This window comes from Somniosus microcephalus, chromosome 33 (genome assembly GCF_052327205.1).
Source record: "Somniosus microcephalus isolate GS21.2 chromosome 33, FLI_Smic_1.0, whole genome shotgun sequence".
Classification (NCBI taxonomy): domain Eukaryota; kingdom Metazoa; phylum Chordata; class Chondrichthyes; order Squaliformes; family Somniosidae; genus Somniosus; species Somniosus microcephalus.
This window is the reverse complement of record NC_141019.1, coordinates 35,977,774-35,998,941: the sequence shown is the minus strand read 5'-3', so window position 1 is coordinate 35,998,941 and position 21,168 is coordinate 35,977,774. Positions and strand designations below refer to the sequence as shown.

General features: G+C 51.2%; 1 protein-coding gene across 1 annotated transcript in view; it reads left to right on the top strand.

Moving 5' to 3' along the window:
- LOC147097166 (prolow-density lipoprotein receptor-related protein 1-like) overlaps nucleotides 1–21,168 on the top strand; it is a 325,180-nt gene that overhangs the window by 230,020 nt on the left and 73,992 nt on the right. Inside the window, 5 exon segments of the mRNA XM_085972535.1 lie at nucleotides 5,485–5,674; nucleotides 10,101–10,305; nucleotides 11,841–12,033; nucleotides 18,957–19,082; nucleotides 20,363–20,491. Of these exon segments, the coding sequence (XP_085828661.1) occupies nucleotides 5,485–5,674; nucleotides 10,101–10,305; nucleotides 11,841–12,033; nucleotides 18,957–19,082; nucleotides 20,363–20,491 (843 nt within the window).

Sequence of the window (21,168 nt, the reverse complement as noted above, 5' to 3'; positions counted from 1 at the left end):
AGTCCACTATTTCAAAGAAGAGCAGGGGGGAGTTCTCCCCGGTGTCCTGGGGCCAATATTTATCCCTCAACCAACATCACTAAAAATAGATGATCTGGTCATTTATCACATTGCTGTTTGTGGGAGCTTGCTGTGCGCAAATTGGCTGCCGCAATTCCTACATTACAACAGTGACCACACTTCTTCATTGACTGTGAAACGCCTTGAGACGTCCTGAGGTGGTGAAAGGCGCTGGAGAAATGTAAGTTCTTTGTTTATATGCTGTCTTTCCTCGTAGAGAATACTTGGTGTCGGCACCGTTGTAATGGAAGGCTGCCTATCTGCGCACAGCAAGATCCCATAAATGGCCTGCACATCATACGTCCCAAAGCAATTCACCGGAGCGATGAAAAGACAACAAATTTGACGCCGAGCCACATCGGGAGATATTAGGACAGGTGACCAAAAGCTTGGTCAAAGAGGGAGGTTTTAAGGAGCGTCTTAAAGGAGGGGAGAGAGAGAGGCGGAGAGGTTTAGGGAGGGAATTCCAGAGCTTAGGGCCCAGGCAGCTGAAGGCACGGCCGCCCATGGTGGAGCGATGGAAATCGGAGGTGGGGTGCGCAAGAGGCCAGATATGGAGGAGCGCAGAGATCTCGGAGAGTTGTAGGGGCTGGAGGAGGTTACAGAGAGGGGGGAGGGTTGTAGGGGGCTGGAGGAGGTTACAGAGATGGGAAGGGTTGTAGGGGCTGGAGGAGGTTAGAGATAGGGAGGGTTGTAGGGGGCTGGAGGAGGTTACAGAGAGAGGGAGGGTTGTAGGGGGCTGGAGGAGGTTACAGAGATAGGGAGGGTTGTAGGGGCTGGAGGAGGTTACAGAGATAGGGAGGGTTGTAGGGGGCTGGAGGAGGTTACAGAGATGGGGAGGGTTGTAGGGGCTGGAGGAGGTTACAGAGATAGGGAGGGTTGTAGTGGGCTGGAGGAGGTTACAGAGATGGGGAGGGTTGTAGGGGCTGGAGGAGGTTACAGAGATGGGGAGGGTTGTAGGGGGCTAGAGGAGGTTACAGAGATAGGGAGGGTTGTAGGGGGCTGGAGGAGGTTACAGAGATAGGGTTGTAGGGGCTGGAGGAGGTTGCAGAGATAGGGAGGGTTGTAGGGGCTGGAGGAAGTTAGAGATAGGGAGGGTTGTAGGGGGCTGGAGGAGGTTACAGTGATAGGGACAGTTGTAGGGGGCTGGAGGAGGTTACAGAGATAGGGAGGGTTGTAGGGGGCTGGAGGAGGTTACAGAGATAGGGAGGGTTGTAGGGGGCTGGAGGAGGTTACAGAGATAGGGAGGGTTGTAGGGGCTGGAGGAAGTTACAGAGATAGGGAGGGCTGGAGGTTACAGAGATAGGGAGGGCTGTAGGGGCTGGAGGTTACAGAGATAGGGAGGGTTGTAGGGGGCTGGAGGAGGTTACAGAGATAGGGAGGGCTGGAGGTTACAGAGATAGGGAGGGCTGTAGGGGCTGGAGGTTACAGAGATAGGGAGGGTTGTAGGGGGCTGGAGGAGGTTACAGAGATAGGGAGGGGAGGCGAGGAGGCCATGGAGGGATTTGAAGAGGAGGATGAGAATTTTGAAATCTAGGCGTTGCCGGACCGGGAGACAGTGTAGTTCAGCGAGCACGGCGGGGGTGATGGGTGAACGGGACTCGGTGTGAGTTAGGACACGGGGGGCAGCAGACTCGGTGGAGGCTGCACTGTGTGACCTCCGATCGGTGTGAGTAGCCCACCAGGAACGGACGTTGCCCCGTGGGACTTCAGTGCCCTCGGCTGTCTCCTGGGATTTATATTGCGGGCGGTGGGTCGATACGAGCCTGGCAGTGTAGCTGCGCCCTTGTGCGGGAATCGAGAGTTCAGTAGTCCAGCTCGGTTGGAAGAGCGATGTGTGTTTGCTCTGTTCGGTCAGCTGTAGCCGGGATCGGAATCACGAGATGGGCTTCCATGGGATAAAAGCAGACCTGAGTGGTGGTGTGATCCTTGTGTATTTAGCAGTGGTATGGTTCGTATTGATGAAACTGCAGTATTTAATCTAAGGTTTATCTTACATTAAAGGTCTGGCTGGTTAGGAATATAGTCGCCACTCGCCCTTGCAGACCTCTGTTGTCGTCTGTACTCTTGGACCCTGCAAGGGTGTTGAAGAAAGAAAGACTTGCATTTATATAGCGCCTTTCAAGACCACCGGACATCTCAAAGCGCTTTACAGCCAATGAAGTACTTTTTTTGAAATGTGGTCACTGTTGTAATGTGGAAAACGCGGCAGCCGATTTGCGCACAGCAAGCTCCCAGAAACAGCAATGTGTCATCTGAAAGACGGCGCCTCCGACAGTGCAGCACTCCCTCAGCACCGCACTGGGAGTGTCAGCCTTGCTTTATGTGCTCAATCGCTGGAGTGGGACTTCAACCCACAACCTTCTGCCTCAGAGGCGAGTGTGCTACCCACTGAGCCACAGCTGACACTGTGTTGGGGGGGGTATAAGAGCAAGGAAATCTTGCTGCAACTATACAGGGCCTTGGTGAGACCACACCTGGAGCACTGCGCACAGTTTTGGCCTCCTTATCTAAGGAAGGATATACTTGCCTTGGAGGCGGTGCAACGAAGGTTCACTCGATTGATTCCTGGGATGAGAGGGCTGTCCTATGAGGAGAGATTGTGTAGAATGGGCCGATACTCTCTGGAGTTTAGAAGAATGAGAGGTGATCTCATTGAAACGTACAAGATTCTGAGGGGGATTGACAGGGTAGATGCTGAGAGGCTGTTTCCCCCCTGGCTGGAGAGTCTAGAACCAGGGGTCACAGTCTCAGGATAAGGGGTCGGCCATTTAGGACTGAGATGAGGAGGAATTTCTTCACTCAGAGGGCGGTGAATCTTTGGAATTCTCTGCCCCAGAGGGCTGTGGAGGCTCAGTCGTTGAGTATATTCAAGGCTGAGATCGATCGATTTTTGGACTCGAGGGGAATCGAGGGATATGGGGATCGGGCGGGAAAGTGGAGTTGAAGTCGATGATCAGCCACGATCTCGTTGAATGGCGGAGCAGGCTCGAGGGGCCGAATGGCCGACTTCTGCTCCTGTATCTTGTGTTCTCGTGCTCGTTTACAAATCCTATTTCCCCCCCCCCCGGCCTGCAGTGCAACTCCGCGCCCCCCTCCTACCATTCCGTCGCGGGTCGAGTTCATCCCGCCGTTTAGCACGCTGCTGTTTGTGGGAGCTTGCCGTGCTACAGATTGGCTTGCCCCGCCCCGCTGCCCTACATCACGGCAGCGACTGTGCTTCAAAAGAGGTACTTGGGCGGCTGTGCAGCGCTTTGGGACGTGGCGAGGTGGTGAAAGGCGACACGTGGGGAAACCTTTTTGACGTGACGAGTGGTGAGGATTTGGAACGTGCTGCCTGGCAGGGCGGTGGGAGCAGATTCAATAGTAGCCTGCAAAAGGGAATTGGATAATAACTGGGTCACTTTTTTTTCGAATTTATGGAATGTGGGCGTCACCGGCATTTATTGCCCATCCCTAATTGCCCCTTGAGAAGGTGGTGGTGAGCCGCCGCCTTGAACCGCTGCAGTCCGTGTGGTGAAGGTGCTCCCACAGCGCTGTTAGGGAGGGAGTTCCAGGATTTTGACCCAGCGACGATGAAGGAACAGCCGATATACTTCTAAGTCAGGATGGTGTGTGACTTGGAGGGTGACTTGGAGGGTAACTTGGAGGTGGTGGTGTTCCCGTGCGCCTGCTGCCCTTGTCCTTCTAGGTGTCATCGAGTTATACAGCACAGAAAGAGGCCCTTCGGCCCATCGTGTCTGCGCCGGCCATCAAGCCCTGTCTATTCTAATCCCATTTTCCAGCACTTGGTCCGCGTAGCCTTGTATGCTATGGCGTTTCAAGTGCTCCTCTAAATGCTTTTTGAATGTTGTGAGGGTTCCTGCCTCTACCACCCTTTCAGGCAGTGAGTTCCAGACTTCAACCACCCTCTGGGTGAAAAAGTTCTTCCTCAAATCCTCTCTAAACCTCCTGCCCCTTACCTTGAAACTATGCCCCCTTGGTTGTTGACCAGGGGAAAAGTTCCTTTCTATCTATCCTATCTATGCCCCTCATAATTTTGTACACCTCAATCAGGTCCCCCCTCAGCCTTCTCTGCCCTAAGGAAAACAACCCCAGCCTGTCCAGTCTCTCTTCATAGCTGAAGCGCTCCAGCCCAGCTAACATCCTGGTGAATCTCCTCTGCACCCTCTCCAATGCAATCACATCCTTCCTATAGTGTGGTGACCAGAACTGCACACACTATTCCAGCTGTGGCCTAACTAGCGTTTTGTACAATATAACAACAGAAAACGCTGGAAGAACTCAGCAGGCCAGGCAACATCCGTGGAGAGAGAAACCGAGTCAACATTTCAGGTCGAAACCCTTCTTCAGAACTGAAAAAACACAGGAAATGAAGCAGATTAAAAGGCCAGTTTGGGGGTGGGAAATGGGGGAGGGGATGAAAGAACAAAAGGGGAAGGTCTGTGAGAGGTGAAGAGACATTAAGAGATATTCAAGGCGAGACGAGATGGTAATAGGACAGGTAAAGAGACAAAGGATGGCTCTGGATGAAGTGTGAAATGCGCTGGCAGAGTGAGCGACAGCTGCCATGTAGGAGAGAGAGGAAAAAGGAAAAGGCACAAATCTAAAGTGTGGATAAAAAATAATAAAAATATGTTGGGGGCTGAGGTTATGATCTGAAATTGTTGAACTCGATATTGAGTCCTGAAGGCTGTAAAGTGCCTAATCGGAAGATGAGGTGCTGTTCCTCGAGCTTACGCTGAGCTTCCATGGAACAATGCAAGAGCCCGAGGACGGTGAGGTCCGAGTGGGAATGGGGCGGTGAATTGAAATGACAGGTGACCGGAAGCTCGGGGTCACCCTTCCGGACTGAACGGAGGCGTTCCGCAAAGCGGTCACCCAATCTGCGTTTGGTCTCCCCAATGTAGAGGAGACCGCATCGTGAGCAGCGAATACAGTATACTAGATTGCAAGAAGTACAAGTAAATCGCTGTTTCACCTGGAAGGGGTGTTTGGGGCCCTGGACAGTGGGAAGTGGGGGGAGGTATAAGGGCAAGTTTTGCATCTCCTGCGCTTGCACGGGAAAGTGCCGGGCAAAGGGGAAGGGGTGCTGGGGGTGATAGAGGAGTGGACCAGGGTGTCTCGGAGGGAGCGGACCCTACGGAATGCTGAAAGATTTCCAGCATCTGCAGTATTTTCCTATCGTATTAGCGTTTTGTACAGCTCCATCAGGTGGAAGAGGTCGCGGGTTTGGGAGGTGCTGCCGAAGAAGCCTTGGTGAGTTGCTGCAGTGCGTCGTGTAGATGGTACACACTGCAGCCACGGTGCGCCGGTGGACGGAGGGAGTGAATGTTTAAGGTGGTGGATGTGGGGTGCCCATCGAGCGGGGCTGCTTTGTCCTGGATGGCGTCTACAAAATGCAAGTTATTTTCTTTTCCACAGATGTTGGGTCGGTTGAGGGCCTGGCCTATCACCGGGCGTGGGATGCGCTGTACTGGACCAGCTACACGACGTCCACCATCACTCGTCACAGTGTAGACCAGAGCCGCCAGGGGGCGTTTGAGCGGGAGACGGTGGTCACCATGTCGGGAGACGATCACCCACGGGCGTTCGTGCTGGACGAGTGTCTCAAGTAAGAGCGGCGGCGCGTTTTAACACAAATAGCGACGTTCAGCCCCCTCGAGCCTGTTACATTAGGAACAGGAGGAGGCCATTCAGCCCCCTCGAGCCTGTTACATTAGGAACAGGAGGAGGCCATTCAACCCCCCTCGAGCCTGTTACATTATGAACAGGAGGAGGCCATTCAGCCCCTCGAGCCTGTTACATTAGGAACAGGAGGAGGCCATTCAGCCCCCCTCGAGCCTGTTGCATTAGGAACAGGAGGAGGCCATTCAACCCCCCTCGAGCCTGTTACATTATGAACAGGAGGAGGCCATTCAGCCCCTCGAGCCTGTTACATTATGAACAGGAGGAGGCCATTCAATGAGATCATGATTGATCTGTATGTTAACCCCATCCACCCACCTTTACTCCGTATCCTTTTATACCCTTGTCTGGCAAAAATCTATCTAACATCAATTTCAATCTATTAATTGGCCTCCAGCACCACCTGCTTTTTGTGAGAGAGTGTTCCACCCTTTGTGTGAAAAAGTGTTTCCTAACTTCCCTCCTGAACGGCCTGGCTCTGATTTTAAAGTTACACCCCCTTGTCCGAGACTTCTTCAGCAGAAAAATGTTCTCTCTATCTGACCCTAACAATTCCTTTTAAAATCCTAAAAACCTCAAATCAAATCGCCGTCTTAACCTTCTGTGTGCCAGGGAATACCCAAACCTAGCTTGTGTAATCTCTTCTCGTAACTTGGATAGAGAACTGGTTGGCAGACAGGAAGCAAAGAGTTGGAATGAACGGGTCTTTTTCCGAGTGGCAGGCAGTGAGTAGTGGGGTATCGCAGGGATCGGTGCTGGGGCCCCAGCTATTCACAATATATATTAATGATCTGGACGAGGGAACTAGATGTAATATCTCCAAGTTTGCAGACGACACAAAGCTGGGTGGGCGTGTGTGCTGTGAGGAGGATGTCGAGAAACTCCAGTACGATTTGGACAGGTTGGGTGATTGGGCAGATGCAATATAATGTGGATAAATGCGAGGTTATCCACTTTGGTGGCAAAAACAGGAAGGCAGATTATTATCTGAACGGCAATAGATTGGGAGAAGGGGAAGTGCAACGAGACCTGGGTGTCCTTGTGCACCAGTCGCTGAAGGTAAGCATGCAGGTGCAGCAGGCGGTTAAGAAGGCAAGTGGTATGTTGGCCTTCATAGCGAGAGGATTCGCGTACAGGAACAAGGATGTCTTGCTGCAGTTGTACAGGGCCTTGGTCAGACCACACCTTGAGTACTGTGTGCAGTTTTGGTCGCCCTATTTGAGGAAGGATGTTCTTGCCATGGAGGGAGTGCAGCGAAGATTCACCAGACTGATACCTGGGATGGCAGGAATGACGTATAAGGAGAGATTGGGTCGATTGGGCTTATACTCGCTGGAATTTAGAAGAATGAGAGGGGATCTCATTGAAACTTAAAATTCTAACAGGACTAGACAGACTAGATGCTGGAAGGATGTTCCCGATGGTCGGGGGAGTCCAGAACCAGGGGTCACAGTCTAAGGATAAGGGGTAAGCCATTTAGGACTGAGATGAGGAGGAATTTCTTCACCCAGAGAGTGGTGAACCTGTGGAATTCTCTACCACAGAAGACGGTTGAGGCCAATTCATTAAATATATTCAAGAAGGAGTTGGATATATTTCTTAAGGCTAAAGGGATCAAGGGATATGGGGAGAAGGCAGGGACAGGGTACTGAATTTGGATGATCAGCCATGATCTCATTGAATGGCGGAGCAGGCTCGAGGGGCCGAATGGCCGACTCCTGCTCCTATCTTCTATGTTTCTATAATCGCACCCTTGGAGTATAACCCAGATTGCAGTATAATAATAGTGGTGTTGTTGGACCAGTGCGGGTGGGCAGATAGCTGGGACTTTGTGACTACATTGTCCCAAACTTTGTTGTTTTACTGTAAATTATGAAAGGGGTTCGATAGGATGTTTTTTTTAATTATTTGTTTGTGGGATGTGGGCCTTGCTGGCAAGGCCGGCATTTATTGCCCATCCCCTAGTCGCACCTTGATTCAGATTAGATTTATTTGCCATATGTAACAAGTACAATGGAATGCTTGTTCCCCGTCGGGACGCGTCAGCTTTACATACAGTGCCACGTTCAGAGTCAATACAATGGCTTCCCGTGGCAGTGGGAGCACGATGTCCCTCAGCCGCTCCGTCCTCCTCCTCACTGTTGCCGGCTCCACGTGTGGTGGCCTGCTTCTCCCGCTCTAGCCACCATGCCCGGCTCCCATCCGGACTGCGAGTTACCCGAAATGGAGCTGCCGGTCGACGTGCTGCAGCGTGTCGTGAATCTGCTGTTGCTGCTCGTTGCGTTGCGCTGCGCTCCTCCGCCCGGCTCGCCGAACACATCGTCGAGAAGGTGGTGGTGAGCCGCCGCCTTGAACGCTGCAGTCCCATGTGGTGAAGGTGCTCCCACTGTGCTGTTAGGTAGGGAGTCAAGGATTTTGACCCAGCGACAATGAAGGAACGGCTGATATACTTCTAAGCCTGGATGGTGTGTGACTTGGAGGTGGTGGTGTTCCCATGCGCCTGCTGCCCTTGTCCTTCTAGGTGGAAGAGGTCGCGGGTTTGGGAGGTGCTGCCGAAGAAGCCTTGGCGAGTTGCTGCAGTGCATCTTGTAGGTGGTGCACACTGCAGCCACGGTGCGCCGGTGGGGGAGGGATTGAAAGTTTAAGGCGGTGGATGGGGTGCCGATCAAGCGGGCTGCTTTGTCCTAGATGGTGTCGAGCTTCTTGAGTGTTGTTGGAGCTGCACTCATCCGGGTAAGTGGAGAGTATTCCACCACACTCCTAGAGGTGTAGAAGGTGTTTCCACTTGTGATGGGGAGACCAGAACTAGAGGCCATAAACATAAGATAGTCACCAAGAAATCCAATGGGGAATTCAGGAGAAACTTCTTTACCCAGAGGGTGTAATGGATGTAGGTGACTCCCTCGTTACAACAGCTCCCCAAGAGAAGGGAATTTGATTTTAATGTAGGCTGACTGTCACACATATTGCCACCTCGCACAGAGGGTGAGAAGAGCCCCCGAGTGTAGCAGGAGACCTTGAGACCCAGAGAGAGGGGAGATGCAGGAGAGGGGGACTCTGAACTTGAGAGGGCGAGAGGAGGCCGGAGACCAGGAGTCCAAAAGAGAGGAAATCGTGAATCTTAAGAGGGCACAAACTGATTCCCAAAATAAGCGGCTGCATTGTCCTAACCTTCCCGAGACTCCTGGATGCGTTTGAGGGGAAGCTAGACAAGTACATGAGGGAGAAACATAGAAATGTGGAAGCTAGGAGCAGGAGTAGGCCATTCGGCCCCTCGAGCCTGCTCCGCCATTTAATGAGATCATGGCTGATCATCCAAATTCAGTACCCTGTCCCTGCTTTCTCCCCATATCCCTTGATCCCTTTAGCCTTAAGAAATATATCCAACTCCTTCTTGAATATATTTAATGAATTGGCCTCAACTGCCTTCTGTGGTAGAGAATTCCACAGGTACACCACTCTCTGGGTGAAGAAATTCCTCCTCATCTCAGTCCTAAATGGCTTACCCCTTATCCTTAGACTGTGACCCCTGGTTCTGGACTCCCCGGCCATCGGGAACATCCTTCCTGCATCTAGTCTGTCCAGTCCTGTCAGAATTTTATAAGTTTCAATGCGATCCCCTCTCATTCTTCTAAACTCCCGCGAATATAAGCCCAATCGACCCAATCTCTCCTCATACGTCATTCCTGCCATCCCAGGTATCAGTCTGGTGAATCTTCGCTGCACTCCCTCCATGGCAAGAACATCCTTCCTCAGATAAGGTGACCAAAACTGCACACAATACTCAAGGTGTGGTCTCACCAAGGCCCTGTACAACTGCAGCAAGACATCCTTGTTCCTGTACTCGAATCCTCTCGCTACGAAGGCCAACATACCATTTGCCTTCTGAAAGGAATAGAAGGATGTGTTGATGGGGTGAGATGGAGTCAGGAGGGAGGATGAGTGAGCAATCTGATAGAGGTCTTTAAAATTATGAAGGGGTTCGATAGGGTAGACGTGGAGAAGATGTTTCCATTGGTGGGGGAGACCAGAACTAGGGGCCATCAATATAAGATGGTCACTAATAAATCCAATGGGGAATTCAGGAGAAACTTCTTTACCCAGAGAGTGGTGAGAATGTGGAACTCGCTACCACAGGGAGTGGTTGAGGCGAATAGTATAGATGCATTTAAGGGGGAAGCTGGATAAACACACGAGGGAGAAAGGAATAGAAGGATATGGTGATGGGGTGAGATGCAGTAGGGGTGGGAGGAGGGTCGTGTGGAGCAGAAACACCAGCACGAGCCTGTTTCTGTGCCAGGAGATTCCATGCAATTCCGATGTAAAATGCAAATCTTGTCTTTCTTTCTAAGCCTGATGTTCTGGACGAATTGGAATGAGCAGCACCCTAGCATCATGAGGTCCACCCTGAGCGGCTCCAACGTGTTTGTCATCATCGGCACGGATATCCGCACCCCCAACGGACTGGCCATTGACCACCAGGCGGAGAAGCTCTACTTCTCGGACGCCACGCTGGACAAGATCGAGAGATGCGAGTACGACGGCACCAACAGACGGGTGGGTTGGCGGCGACCTCAGAGAGGAGGAGGGGGCGGGTGGTGGGAGGAGGAGATGGGGAGAGTTGGAGCAGGCTCCGGCTCCAAGGTAACGCGCCAGTCTCTTGGGCGGGAACTCGTTCCCTGGTCCAACGTCCAGTATCATAGAAACATAGAAGATAGGAGCAGGAGTAGGCCACAAGTGGAAACACTCTCCCTGTGTCTATTCTATCAAAACACTTGATAATTTTAAAGACCTCTATTAGGTTACCCTTCAGCCTGTTTAATCACCCTCTCCAGTACCTCTATATCCTTTTTATAATATGGAGACCAGAACTGTGCACAGTGCTCCCAGTGTGGTCTAACCAAGGTATATGGAGACCAGAACTGTGCACAGTGCTCCAAGTGTGGTATAACCAAGGTATACAGAGACCAGAGCTGTGCATGGTGCTCCAAGTGTGGTCTAACCAAGGTATACGGAGACCAGAACTGTGCACAGTGCTCCAAGTGTGGTCTAACCAAGGTATATGGAGACCAGAACTGTGCACGGTGCTCCAAGTGTGGTCTAACCAAGGTATACGGAGACCAGAACTGTGCGCAGTGCTCCAAGTGTGGTCTAACCAAGGTATATGGAGACCAGAACTGTGCACAGTGCTCCAAGTGTGGTATAACCAAGGTATACAGAGACCAGAGCTGTGCATGGTGCTCCAAGTGTGGTCTAACCAAGGTATACGGAGACCAGAACTGTGCACAGTGCTCCAAGTGTGGTCTAACCAAGGTATATGGAGACCAGAACTGTGCACGGTGCTCCAAGTGTGGTCTAACCAAGGTATATGGAGACCAGAACTGTGCACAGTGCTCCAAGTGTGGTATAACCAAGGTATACAGAGACCAGAGCTGTGCATGGTGCTCCAAGTGTGGTCTAACCAAGGTATACGGAGACCAGAACTGTGCACAGTGCTCCCAGTGTGGTCTAACCAAGGTATATGGAGACCAGAACTGTGCACAGTGCTCCCAGTGCGGTCTAACCAAGGTATACGGAGACCAGAACTGTGCACAGTGCTCCAAGTGTGGTCTAACCAAGGTATATGGAGACCAGAACTGTTTACAGTGCTCTCCGTGCACTGTTCTCGTTAGACCACGCTGGGAGCACTGTGCACAGTTCCAGTTTCCATATACCTTGGTTAAACCTCTCGGGTGGATGTAAAAGATCCCACGGCCACTATTTTGAAGAAGAGCAGGGGGGGGGAGTTCTCCCCGGTGTCCTGGGGCCAATATTTATCCCTCAACCAACATCACTTTATAAAAAAACAGATGATCTGGTCATTTATCACATTGCTGTTTGTGGGAGCTTGCTGTGTGCAAACTGGCTGCCGTGTTTCCTACATTACAACAGTGACTACACTTTAAAAAAAAAAGTACTTCATTGGCTGTGAAGTGCTTTGGGACGTCCTGAGATTGTGAAAGACACTATAAATGTGAATTTATTTTTTATATAAATGATATTTTGTCTTCTCACATTTTAAGCTTCACCATGCTTGCCTCCAACCCCCTCAGGTGATCCTGAAGTCGGAGCCGGTCCATTCCTTCGGGCTTGCCGTTTACGGCGATTACATATTTTGGACGGACTGGGTGCGCCGGGCGGTGCTGCGGGCCGACAAGTACACCGGAGGGGACCTGCGGGTCCTGCGCGCCGACATCCCGCAGCAGCCGATGGGCATCATCGCCGTGGCCAACGACACCAACAACTGTGAGTGGAGAAACGGTGAACTCGCCGCTGGTCAAACGGGCTGTGCGCTTAGATATTTGTCGAGCGGTCGCGTGGTTGGCTCGTAAATCGCTGGCTCAGTGTGTTAATACTTAACATCGCTTAGCATCTCACAGCACAGAAACAGGCCATTTGGCCCCAACGTGTCCGTGCCAGGGTTTGTGCTCCACACGAGCCTCCTCCCACCCCTACTCCATCTCACCCTATCGCCATATCCTTCTATTCCTTTCTCCCTCGTGTGTTTATCCAGCTTCCCCTTAAATGCATCTATACTATTCGCCTCAACCACTCCCTGTGGTAGCGAGTTCCACATTCTCACCACTCTCTGGGTAAAGAAGTTTCTCCTGAATTCCCCATTGGATTTATTAGTGACTGTCTTATATTGATGGCCCCTAGTTCTGGTCTCCCCCACAAGTGGAAACATCTTCTCTACGTCTACCCTATCGAAACCCCTTCAAAATTTTAAAGACTTCTATCAGGTCACCCCTCGGCCTTCCCCCAAGCTCGTTCAGTCTTTCCTGATAGTTATAAACCTCTCAGTTCTGGTATTTTTTTTGCACCTTCCCCAGTGCCTCTATATCCTTTTGCAATATGGAGACCAGAACTGTGCACGGTGCTCCAAGTGTGGTCTAACCAAGGTATATGGAGACCATAACTGTGCACGGTGCTCCAAGTGTGGTCTAACCAAGGTATATGGAGACCAGAACTGTGCACGGTGCTCCAAGTGTGGTCTAACCAAGGTATACGGAGACCAGAACTGTGCACAGTGCTCCAAGTGTGGTCTAACCAAGGTATATGGAGACCAGAACTGTGCACAGTGCTCCAAGTGTAGTCTAACCAAGGTATACAGAGACCAGAACTGTGCACAGTGCTCCAAGTGTGGTCTAACCAAGGTATACGGAGACCAGAACTGTGCACAGTGCTCCAAGTGTGGTCTAACCAAGGTATATGGAGACCATAACTGTGCACGGTGCTCCAAGTGTGGTCTAACCCAAGGTATATGGAGACCAGAACTGTGCACGGTGCTCCAAGTGTGGTCTAACCCAAGGTATACGGAGACCAGAAACAACAGATGGCAGCTGTTGATGATTCCCATTTACACCTCCTCTAGACCCATCTTTTGTTTCTTTATTTGCCCTGCCTTCCACCCTATCGCAGACCTCCCCTTTTGTACTTTCCTCCTCCCTATCCCTGCCCCTGTCCTTGCTTAAAACTTGTTGCATCTGTAACTTTTTCCCGTTCTGACGAAAGGTCATCGACCTGACACGTTGGGCCAGTTCCTCTCCCCAGATGCTGCCTGCCCTGCTGAGTATTTCCAGCATTTTCTCTCTATATCCCAAGTGTGCGTAGGCAGCTTGCCGTTCTAAATATGTACGTGGGAATTCATAATGGGACTGCGTAAAACTGAAGACAGAACGTACAACTTTACGGCGGGTATTAACTTAAGAACATAAGAAACAGGAGTCGGCCATTCGGCCCCACGAGCCTGTTCTATCGTTCAATAAGATCACGGCTGATCATCGACCTCAACTCCACTTTCCCGCCCGATCCCCATATCCCTCGATTCCCCTAGAGTCCAAAAATCTATCGATCTCAGCCTTGAATATACTCAAGGACTGAGCCTCCACAGCCCTCTGGGGCAGAGAATTCCAAAGATTCACCGCCCTCAGTGAAGAAATTCCTCCTCATCTCAGTCCTAAATGGCCGACCCCTTATCCTGAGACTGTGACCCCTGGTTCTAGACTCTCCAGCCAGGGGGAGACAGCCTCTCAGCATCTACCCTGTCAATCCCCCTCAGAATCTTATACGTTTCAATGAGATCACCTCTCATTCTTCTAAACCCCAGAGAGGACAGGCCCAATCTACTCAATCTCTCCTCATAGGACACCCCAGGAATCAGTCTAGTGAACCTTCGTTGCACCTCCTCTAAGGCAAGGATATCTTTCCTTGGGTAAGGAAACCAAAACTGTGTGATCTCAACAAAGTCCGATATAATTGCAGTAAGACTTCTTCACTCTCTCACTCCAAGCCCCTTGCAATGAAGGCCAACATACCACTTGCCTTCCTAACTGCTTGCCCTGCCTGCAGGTTCCCTTTCTGTCTTTCTAACTCTCTGATTGGATGACGCCCGCCTGCCGCGAACTAATTGCCTTCACCCTCGAGGTTCCGCCTCAGCTCTTGGTCCCGACTCTCGCTGTACACCAGCAAAGGAGATGGCTGCGTACATTTGAAGGGACGCTGCTTTATGTCATTAAAATGTTCCCGCGAATAAGGCCGCACAGATCAGCGAGTTATATCTGCACCTACACGTACGGTGGAACCTCCATCACCCGCGCCCCCGGTTTCTGCCTTCACCGTTGTCCAGCAGCCTTTTATCCGGGCTCGAGCCTCACTCAAGATGTGGCCTCATTATCTGTATTGTACTGGTCGTCTTTCTTGTGCCTGAGGGGTCTTGCGTGCTAAGAGCACGTATTGGGGGCTCTCTGCCATTCCAGTTTCCCACCTGAGGTCCCCTTATTCATGGGGCGGGGGTGATGGGAACAGGAGGAGGCCATTCAGCCCCCCTCGAGCCTGTTACATTAGGAACAGGAGGAGGCCATTCAGCCCCCCTCGAGCCTGTTACATTAGGAACAGGAGGAGGCCATTCAGCCCCCCTCGAGCCTGTTACATTAGGAACAGGAGGAGGCCATTCAGCCCCCCTCGAGCCTGTTACATTAGGAACAGGAGGAGGCCATTCACTCCCCTCGAGCCTGTTACATTAGGAACAGGAGGAGGCCATTCAGCCCCCCTCGAGCCTGTTACATTAGGAACAGGAGGAGGCCATTCAGCCATCTCGAACCTGTTGCATTAGGAACAGGAGGCCATTCAGCCCCTTGAGCCTGTTGCTTTAGGAACAGGAGGAGGCCGTTCAGCCCCCTCGAGCCTGTTACATTAGGAACAGGAGGAGGCCATTCAGCCATCTCGAACCTGTTGCATTAGGAACAGGAGGAGGCCATTCAGCCCCCCCTCAGGCCTGTTACATTAGGAGCAGGAGGAGGCCATTCAGCCCCCTCGAGCCTGTTGCTTTAGGAACAGGAGGAGGCCATTCAGCCATCTCGAACCTGTTGCATTAGGAACAGGAGGAGGCCATTCAGCCCCCCTCGAGTCTGTTACATTAGGAACAGGAGGAGGCCGTTCAGCCCCCCTCAAGCCTGTTCCGCCATTCAGTTAGATGACGGCTGATCTGCATCTTAGCTCCAACCACCCGCTTTGCTTCCATAACCCTTAATAATCTTACCCGACAATAATCTTATCAATCTGAATTGTCAAAGCTCCAATTCACCCCCAGCCTCGACAGCTTTTTGGGGGGGGGGGGGAGTTTTTTTTCCAGATTACCACTACCCTTTGTGTGACGAAGTGCTTCCTGACATCGCCCGTCAATGGCCTGGCTCTAATTTTAAGGTTACGCCCCCTTGTTCTGGACTCCCTCTTAATTTAACCCCTTTTAGCCCCCCCCCCCCCCCCGGGGTATCATTGTGGTGAATCTGGGCTGCCCCCTGCCCCGCCTCCAATGCCAATATATCCCTCCTGAGGTGCGGGGCCCGGAACGGTGGAGGTTCTACTGTCGTGTGATATCCGCAGCTAAGATGCGGGTTCTTGTTGAGTACAGCACTGAGCGGATGCTCTGTCTTAACATTGTGGTCACCCATTTGTCTGCTCTTGTGTCTCTCCGCTCAATGCTGCGCACGCATTGATCTTCCAACCCAGTGCTCACGTGGCCATGTTCAGCCTCTGCATGTTAACTCATTGCTGCCCATCAGGTATGTGTGTCTGTTCTCATTCTGTTTAACCTTCTCGGTAGCACCTAAGACGAGTTAGAGTAAGAGAACGCGGTCGGCGGGGAGGGGTAATGCATGGGAGCTTGTTTTACGGAGGATTTGCATAGGATGTACGGCACCAGAAATGGGCTGTCCGGCCCGAGCCACTCCACTCGAGCCTCCTCCCGTCTTTCCTCATCAGCGTAACCCTCTATTCCCTTCTCCCTCATGCTTGTCCAGCCTCCCTTTAAATGCATCCATACTATTCGCTTCAACCACTCCCTGTGGTAGCGAGTCCCACATTCTCACCACTCTCTGGGTAAAGAAGTTTCTCCTGAATTCCCTATTGGATTTCTTGGTGACTATCTCATGTTGATGGCCCCTAGTTCTGCTCTTCCCCACAAGTGGAAACACTCTCTCTGTATCCACTCTATCAAAACCTTTCATAGTTTTAAAGACCTCTATTAGGTCACCCCTCAGACTTCTCTTTTCAAGAGCCTGTTCATCCTTTCCTGATATGTACACCCTCGCATTTCTGGTTATCATCCTTGTAAATCTTCTCTGCACCCTCTCCAGTGCCTCTATATCCTTTTTATAATATGGCGACCAGAACTGTACGCAGTGCTCCAAGTGCGGTCTAACCGAGGTTCGATACAGGTTTAGCATAACTTCACTACTTTTCAATTCTATCCCTCTAGAAATAAACCCTAGTGCTTGGTTTGCTTGTTTTATGGCCTTGCTAACCTGCGTCGCAACTTTGTGATTTGTGTATTTGTACTCTGAGATCCCTTTGCTCCTCGAACCCACCTAGACTCGCACCCTCCAAGTGATAAGTGACCTCCCTATTCTTCCGACCAAAATGTAATACCTCACATTTATCTGTGTTGAACTTCATTTGCCAATTATATGCAAGTTTATTAATGTCCTCCTGTAATTTGTTGCAGTCCTAAAATTCGTTTTTCCAATCACTCCCTACCTCTGTAACTTAAGGCGTATTGAAGGTGATTGGCAGAAGATTCAAAGGCGACGCGAGGAAAAACTTTTTTTTTTTTACACGGGGAGCCGTTCCGATCTGGAATGCACTGCCTGAGATGGGGTCCTGTCGGGGCCGGTCTTGGTGGGATCGGCAGAATGGCTTCCCTCCCTCCTTTTATAATCTTGCCTTGTGCAATCTTTCATTACGTCAGTTAACACCTGCTTTACCTTTTGGCCAGAGGAGGGGTAGCAGGGGAGTAAACGTTAATGAATTTTCTAAAGAACGCAAGAAAATAGGAGCAGGAGGAGGCCGTACGGCCCCTCGAGCCTGCTCCGCCATTCAATGAGATCACGGCTGATCTTCGAACTCAACTCCACTTTCCCGCCCGATCCCCATATCCCTCGATTCGCTTAGTGTCCAAAAATCTATCGATCTCAGCCTTGAATATACTCAACGACTGAGCCTCCACAGCCCTCTGGGGCAGAGAATTCCAAAGATTCACCGCCCTCTGAGTGAAGAAATTCCTCCTCATCTCAGTCCTAAATGGCCGACCCCTTATCCTGAGACTGTGACCCCTGGTTCTAGACTCTCCAGCCAGGGGGGGAAACAGCCTCTCGGCATCTACCCTGTCAATCCCCCCTCATAATCTTGTATGTTTCAATGAGATCACCTCTCATTCTTCTAAACTCCAGAGAGTATAGACCCATTCTACACAATCTCTCCTCATAGGACAATCCCTCTCATCCCAGGGATCAATCTGGTGAAACTCCGTTGCACCCGCCTCTAAGGCAAGTCGATCCTTCCTTGGTTAAGGAGACCAAAACTGTGCACAGTACTCCAGGAATAACAACAGAAAATGCTGGAAAAACTCAGCAGGCCAGGCAACATCCGTGGAGAGAGAAATAGAGTCAACGTTTCAGGTCGAAACCCTTCGTCAGAACTGAGGGGGGGAAAAAAAAGGCAGGAAATGAGAAACAGATTAAAAGGCCAGTTTAGGGGCTGGGAAATGGGGGAGGGGATGAAAGAACAAAAGGGAAGGTCTGTGTGAGGTGAAGAGACATTAAGAGATATTCAAGGCGAGACGAGATGGTAAAAGGACAGGTAAAGAAACAAATGGCTCTCGATGAAGTGTGAAACGCGCTGGCAGAATGAGAGAGAGTTGCCATGTGGGACAGAGTGAAAACATGGCCGCTGTCTCTCACTCTGCCAGCGAATTTCACACTTCATCTAAATCCATCCTTTGTCTCTTTACCTGTCCTATTACCATCTTGTCTCACCTTGAATATCTCTTAATGTCTCTTCACCTCTCAGACCTTCCCTTTTGTTCTTTCATTCCCTCCCCCATTTCCCAGCCCCCAAACTGGCCTTTTAATCTGTTTCATTTCCTGCCTCTTTTTTTTCCCCTCAGCTCTGAAGAAGGGTTTCGACCTGAAACATAGGAGCAGGAGTCGGCCATTCGGCCCCTCGAGCCTGCTCCGCCGTTCAATGAGATCATGGCTGATCATCCAAACTCAGTACCCTGTCCCTGCCTTCTCCCCATATCCCTTGATACCTTTAGCCTTAAGAAACATATCTAACTCCTTCTTGAATATATTTAATGAATTGGCCTCAACTGCCTTCTGTGGTAGAGAATTCCACAGGTTCACCACTCTCTGGGTGAAGAAATTCCTCCTCATCTCTGTCCTAAATGGCTTACCCCTTATCCTTAGACTGTGACCCCTGGTTCTGGACTCCCCGGCCATCGGGAACATCCTTCCTGCATCTAGTCTGTCTAGTCCTGTTAGAATTTTATAAGTTTCAATGAGATCCCCTCTCATCTAAACTCCAGCGAGTATAAGCCCAATCGACACAATCTCTCCTCATACGTCATTCCTGCCATCCCAGGTATCAGCCTGGTGAATCTTCGCTGCACTCCCTCCATGGCAAGAACGTTAACTCTGTTTCTCTCTCCACTGGTGTTGCCTGGCCTGCTGAGTTTTTCCAGTGTTGTTATTTCAGATTTCCAGCATCCGCAGTATTTTTGCTATCGTCACAGGACTCCAGGTGTGGTCTCGCCAAAGCCCTGCACAATTGCAATTACAATTCTGTCTTAATCTTCCTTTTTTGGTTTTGTTTTTTTAACCAAACTCAAGGCAAACTATCCCCATGCAAAGTCATGAACGGTGGGTGTCAGGATCTGTGTCTTCTGACCCCCGAAGGACGTGTGAACTGTTCCTGTCGCGGCGATCGGACGCTGTTGAACGACTTCACTTGTAGCGGTGAGTATTTTCGGTTTGCCGCAGCGCTCTGCTAAACCGGTTAGGAATACATCCAGCTCTATTCTCTATGGGGATAGTGCACTCCCAACACGCCCATGCGCCCCTGAGCGGCCTACGGGTGGCGCTGTCCAGGGAGAGTATAAATACTCGGGCACGGGCCCAGCTTGCTCAGGACATTCTTTAACAGGAACTAGTGAAGGACACAACTAGACCTCCATGTTGTAGAACAGTTGATTAAAGCTTTGTTTAACGCTTAGACCAAGTGCCTAGTAGTTTTCTTAGGTCACTTACATAGAATAACGTCGAACATGCAGCACAGAAACAGGATTAAATATTGGCACCCAGGACGGCAGGGCAGAACTCAACTGCTCCTCTCAGTACTTAGCCGTGGCTCAGTGGGCAGCACCCTCGCCTCGGAGTCAGAAGGTTGTGGGTTCAAGTCCCGCTCCAGAGACTTGAGCACAAAAATCTAGGCTGATGTTCCGGTGCGGCGCTGAGGGAGCGCGGCGCTGTCGTAGGGGCAGTACTGAGGGAGCGCCGCACTGTCGGAGGGGCGGTACTGAGGGAGCGCCGCACTGTCGGAGGGGCAGTACTGAGGGAGCGCTGCACTGTCGGAGGGGCGGTACTGAGGGAGCGCCGCACTGTCGGAGGGGCGGTGCTGAGGGAGCGCCGCACTGTCGGAGGGGCGGTACTGAGGGAGCGCCGCACTGTTCGAGGGACGGTACTGAGGGAGCGCCGCACTGTCGGAGGGGCGGTACTGAGGGAGGGACGGTACTGAGGGAATACCGCACTGTCGGAGGGGCAGTACTGAGGGAGCGCAGCACTGTTGGTGGGGCAGTACTGAGGGAGCACCGCACTGTCGGAGATGCCGTCTTTTGGATGAGACGTTAAACCGAGGCCCCGTCTGCCCTCTCGGGTAGATGTAAAGGATTCCATGGCACTATTTTGAAGAAGAGCGGGGGGCGGGGGTTGGGGGGGGGAGTTCTCCCTGGTGTCCTGGGGCCAATATTTATCCCTCAACCAACATCACTTTTAAAAAAAAAACAGATGATCTGGTCATTATCACATCGCTGTTTGTGGGAGCTTGCTGTGCGCAAATTGGCTGCCGTGTTTCCCACATTACAACAGTGACCACACTTCAAAAAAAGTACTTCATTGGCTGTAAATCGCTTTGGGACGTCCGGTGGTCGTGAAAGGCGCTGGAGAAATGCAAGTCTTTCTTAAATCTATGTCCTCTGGTTCCTGACCTTAAAATCTGTCTGTGTGTGTCTCTCTCTCAGCTCTGAACTCGACCTGCAACATATACGATGAGTTTGAATGTGGAAATGGAGATTGCGTCAATTACAGTCTGACTTGTGACGGAGTGGCGCATTGCAAGGACAAGTCTGATGAGAAGCAGTCATACTGCAGTAAGTCATGTCTCTTCGTTAATGCGTGACGATCCCACTTAAACCTTTACAGAGGATTACACTCCCTGTGGCGGCGAGTTCCACATTCTCACCACTCTCTGGGTGAAGAAGTTTCTCCTGAATTCCCTATTCGATTTCTTGGTGACTGGCTTATATTGATTGGCCTCTAGTTCTGCTCTTCCCCACAAGTGGAAACATTGAGGGCAGGATTTTCATTGGGCCTTGGAGCCATGCGGGAGGTTAAAATCTTGAAATCGGGGGCGGGGGCACGAACCCAACCCGCCTCCATGCCAGTTTCAAAGGAGGCGGGTACGCGCCCTGCGCTGGGACCCGCCTCCCCGAGGCGGGAAGGGGATTAGTGCCAATTAGCTGCCTGTTAAACCGCGCCAAGTTAGCGAGCCGGGCCGTCGGGATGAAGGGCTTGGAGGGTTCGAGATGTCCGGTGTTCAGGTGAGTGATGGGTGCATGAGTGCAGAGGTAAGTGTGTTTAAATAAGTTTTAATTACCTTTTACTTACCTTTACAACCTTCCTTCCTTCAGGACTCGGGAGCCCCTCATCTCACCGGCACAGAAAGCAGAATGGCCACGATCTGTCAAAAATTGCAGCATTCAGCTTTCTGTTCCGGGGAGATCTCTAAATCATCCTGAGAGGAAGGAATTAACTTAGAGTACAGATT